The sequence below is a fragment of the Morone saxatilis genome, unplaced genomic scaffold (genome assembly GCF_004916995.1).
Source record: "Morone saxatilis isolate NCDOM2014 unplaced genomic scaffold, NCSU_SB_2.0 Contig1, whole genome shotgun sequence".
NCBI classification, from domain to species: domain Eukaryota; kingdom Metazoa; phylum Chordata; class Actinopteri; family Moronidae; genus Morone; species Morone saxatilis.
In genome coordinates, this window is record NW_023339651.1 from 5,841,044 (window position 1) to 5,844,732 (window position 3,689).

Consider the following 3,689-nt stretch of genomic DNA (forward strand, 5'->3'; position numbering starts at 1 on the left):
CTGTTTCAGTGTGTTAGGTTGTTATTAATGTTAAATACACCTGTTTCAGTGTGTTAGGTTGTTATTAATGTTAAATACACCTGTTTCAGTGTGTTAGGTTGTTATTAATGTGAGATATTTCTGTGTTAATGTCATTTCAGTGACTGGGATGAGTCCTCTGTCCCCTTACCTCAATGTCGACCCTCGTTACCTGGTGCAGGTAAGCTGCAGCTAAAAGGCATTTTGGCTGTTTTTTTACGACGGAGTATAAAGAGAATAAAGTCGTAATATTATCAGAATAAAGTAGTAGTTTTATGAAAACTGTTGACTCAGCGAACAAAATCGAAGCTTTTTTCTCATTAAAACAACTTTATTCTTGTAACATTACAACTTTATTCTCGTAATATTATGACTTTATTCTCGTAATTTCCCAAAAAATTAAAATCTTAGTCCCTAATACTGCGTTGTAGTTTTTGGTGTAATTTCTTGGTGTTTTTCTGACTAACAGCTGTTGATGTTGTGTTTTAGGACACAGATGAGTTCATCCTCCCCACAGGTGCCAATAAAACGAGAGGGAGATTTGAACTGGCTTTCTTTACCATTGGAGGATCCTGTATGACTGGTAAGACCCACTCAACAGCTGGGACAACATCATAATGGGATATACCTGAACTTACAGTTAACAGAGTTTTGTTTGTTTGTTTGTTTGTTTGTTACAAGGTAAAATTGTGAAACTTGTAGTCAGAATTAGGATACTATACTTAAAAAATGTGACTAAATCTTTATCTAAATCTCTAAATAGTACGCTTCCAACTTTGTGGCCACAGTTTTGGGATGTCCCTCTCCTTTTATAATGTGACAGCCCCCTAATGCTCAAAGCCAGCTGTAAAGAGAGGTTTGAAATGACGTGAGCGGTCTGCACAGAGCCTTGACCTCGTCATCCAAATCCTTTGGGACGAACTGAGACATCAATTGTGAGCCGGGCCTTATTACCCAACGTCAGTGTTGGACCTCACTAATGATTGTGTGGGTGAATGGTAGCAAATCCCGTCTTCCCAGAAGAGTGGAGGCTGTTTTAGCATCAGATTAAGGCTCAAGGTTTTGGCAAATAGTAAACAGCACCTGTAGTATATACAATGGAAATAGCTGAATGTTTAAATTGTTGTTTTGTTTCTGAATGTTACCCTAATGCCTTACTCAGCCTTTTGCCTCTTCGTTTTGATGACAGGAGCAGCATTTGGAACTGTAAATGGTCTCAGGATGGGCCTGAAGGAGACTAGAGACATGGCATGGTCCAAACCTCGTAATGTACAGTAAGTATAGAGACAGTTCACTTTAGTTTACCAGTATTATTAACCCTTATATTAGACCTGTCCTCTAAATGTTTGCTTTCTGTCCCCAGGATCATCAACATGGTGACCAGACAGGGTGCTTCATGGGCCAACACTCTGGGCTCTGTCGGTAAGACCATTATAATGTAACTCAAAAATTCCCTCTCATAATGCTATCATCTTATCATACGCATATTAACTAGTCCCATTATTGAAAGTCATCATGCATTACATTATTTAAATGTATAATATAGGTGTGCTTTTATGGATTTTTAGTTGGGTTTGTTAACTTTAAAGTTCCCCTCTTTTGTGACTCGACCACTGTGTTTTAAGCTGCTTTCGTTGCCTTTTATTAAACTTTGTACGTTTTCCATCGCAGCCTTGTTATATAGTGTTTTTGGTGTGGCGATAGAGAAGGCCAGAGGAGCAGAAGATGACGTCAACACAGTGGCTGCTGGGACGCTAACTGGGATGCTCTTTAAATCAGGCAGTAGGTTTCTTTTCAGCTTGTGTATCTGCCCCTAATGTGTAGTGTACCTCCATCGGTTATTGACCTCAATTTAAGAGTACTTCCAGATGAATTACAATGAGGTGAAGATAACTGGATTTTATTATTGTCTCTCCAAATAAGATATAAATGAACGATGACTTTAATCTTGCTGAACGATCACAGCATGCAGAGTCACTAGAATTTTGGATGTCAAATACCTCATAGGACATTAGATTGCAACAAATGATCATTATTTATCAACCTGGGGATTATTTATTTTATGTGTCAGTTAATTTGTGAAATTCATAACATCCTCCCAGGGCTGTAGGTTAAGTCTTCAGATAGCTGTTTTTATTTGACCAACAATCCCAATTTCCAAAGATATTCAGTTAACAGTGATATAAAACAGAAAAGCATCAAATCCTCATATTTCAGAAACTTTTTGGCCTTTTTGCTTTTTAAATGCCTTAAGCAATACATTTATCATTAAAATCTGATTACATTTCTGTAAATTGACTAATTGACCCATTGATTGACCAATAAAACCTATATAAATACAAATATTGTTACATGATATCAACATTATGTTGTAATAATGATTGCAGTACTGATTTCACCACCTCTGTATTTGTATTTGTCTCATACTGTGTAAATGTTCATCTTGTATTTTGGGTTCTTTAAAACAAGAATGATTTCCTGGAGTTCCTGTTATACAGATGTTTGTGTTCATACGTACTTTATCACTCATTCTGCTGCTGCTGTGTGTTTGCAGGTGGCATAAAGGCCGTAGCGCGAGGAGGTCTGGTTGGTTTAGCCTTGTCTGGGGCCTACGCTCTCTACAACAACTGGGACCACATCACCGGCTCCTCCTCGTCATCCTCTAGGCTGTACTAATGTCTCCCACACACATCTGCTTCCACATTGGGGCCAAATATCTCTCCTGGGCACAGCCTTTAACCACAGCACTAAGAGGAATTAGACTCTGGTCAAATGCAGTGTGCTTCTGTCCCAGTTCGCTGGGTCAACCCCCCCACCCCCCCTCCATAGCCACTTTCCTTTCCAGGAGCATTCTGGGAATTTAAAGATGTGTTTGAAAAAGAAGATGTGAAAATGCGGACTAAATTTCACTAGGAATCCAGATGTTGACCGTCCTTTAACACCCGTCTCTTCGTATGTCTTTATCTTCTGAGGTATTCCTTTCACTGATCTGATCAGTGGTGAGACGACCCTGCGAGGATGTTATTATATAGAGGTGTGTTATATGATTGTTTAAAGGAGATTATTATTAGTCTTCATTGATGCTAGTTTTGAAACCAATGAATCCATGAAATTTGGGTTAAATGCGCCAATTTATAAGGTGACATCTGGTGTGTGTGTGTGGCTCACCAGATGAACAGCAGTGGATTTCAGATTTTGGACTAAAAGACTTTTCTGTTGTAGAAGAGCGAAGAGATTTTCATGTACGATCTACAAACACAGAACTAAGCCTTACGATCAGTTCTACTCTTGTATTTATTGAATCCTACCTGCAGTGCTTTCTGTCTTACTGTGCAAAAAGAAATCACTGTAAAGCTGTACTGGAAGTGCGTGCTGTTAATGTGTCTCCATCAAACCAGATATAAAAAACTATAATAAAAAAATGGGAAATATTGACAAAGATTTTGCTTTTTAACCAGTTTTATTGCGACTTTAATGTAGACTGGATGTATAAGTTCATGATTAGGGCTGCACAACTAATCAAAATATGATTGAAAGAAGCTCGAATTATTTTGATTAAGGTCAAATTTGTGACAAAGCAGCATTATGATGAAGTGCTGTAGTGTTGCAGAGATGTGATGGCCTGCAAATCTTGTTCTCCAGATGTAAGAAAACGTTTCATTTTATTCGTT

At 38.2% G+C, this 3,689-nt stretch overlaps 1 protein-coding gene across 1 annotated transcript in view; it reads left to right on the forward strand.

Annotated features, from left to right (window-relative positions):
* The window catches only part of timm23a (translocase of inner mitochondrial membrane 23 homolog a (yeast)), a 4,029-nt gene extending 576 nt beyond the window's left edge, over nucleotides 1-3,453 (forward strand). The window contains exons 2-7 of the mRNA XM_035662180.1: nucleotides 141-199; nucleotides 508-601; nucleotides 1,208-1,292; nucleotides 1,382-1,440; nucleotides 1,690-1,800; nucleotides 2,573-3,453. Of these exons, the coding sequence (XP_035518073.1) occupies nucleotides 141-199; nucleotides 508-601; nucleotides 1,208-1,292; nucleotides 1,382-1,440; nucleotides 1,690-1,800; nucleotides 2,573-2,694 (530 nt within the window). The 3' untranslated portion in view covers nucleotides 2,695-3,453. The remainder of the gene's footprint in view (nucleotides 1-140; nucleotides 200-507; nucleotides 602-1,207; nucleotides 1,293-1,381; nucleotides 1,441-1,689; nucleotides 1,801-2,572) is intronic.
* The last annotated feature ends 236 nt before the right edge of the window (nucleotides 3,454-3,689 follow it).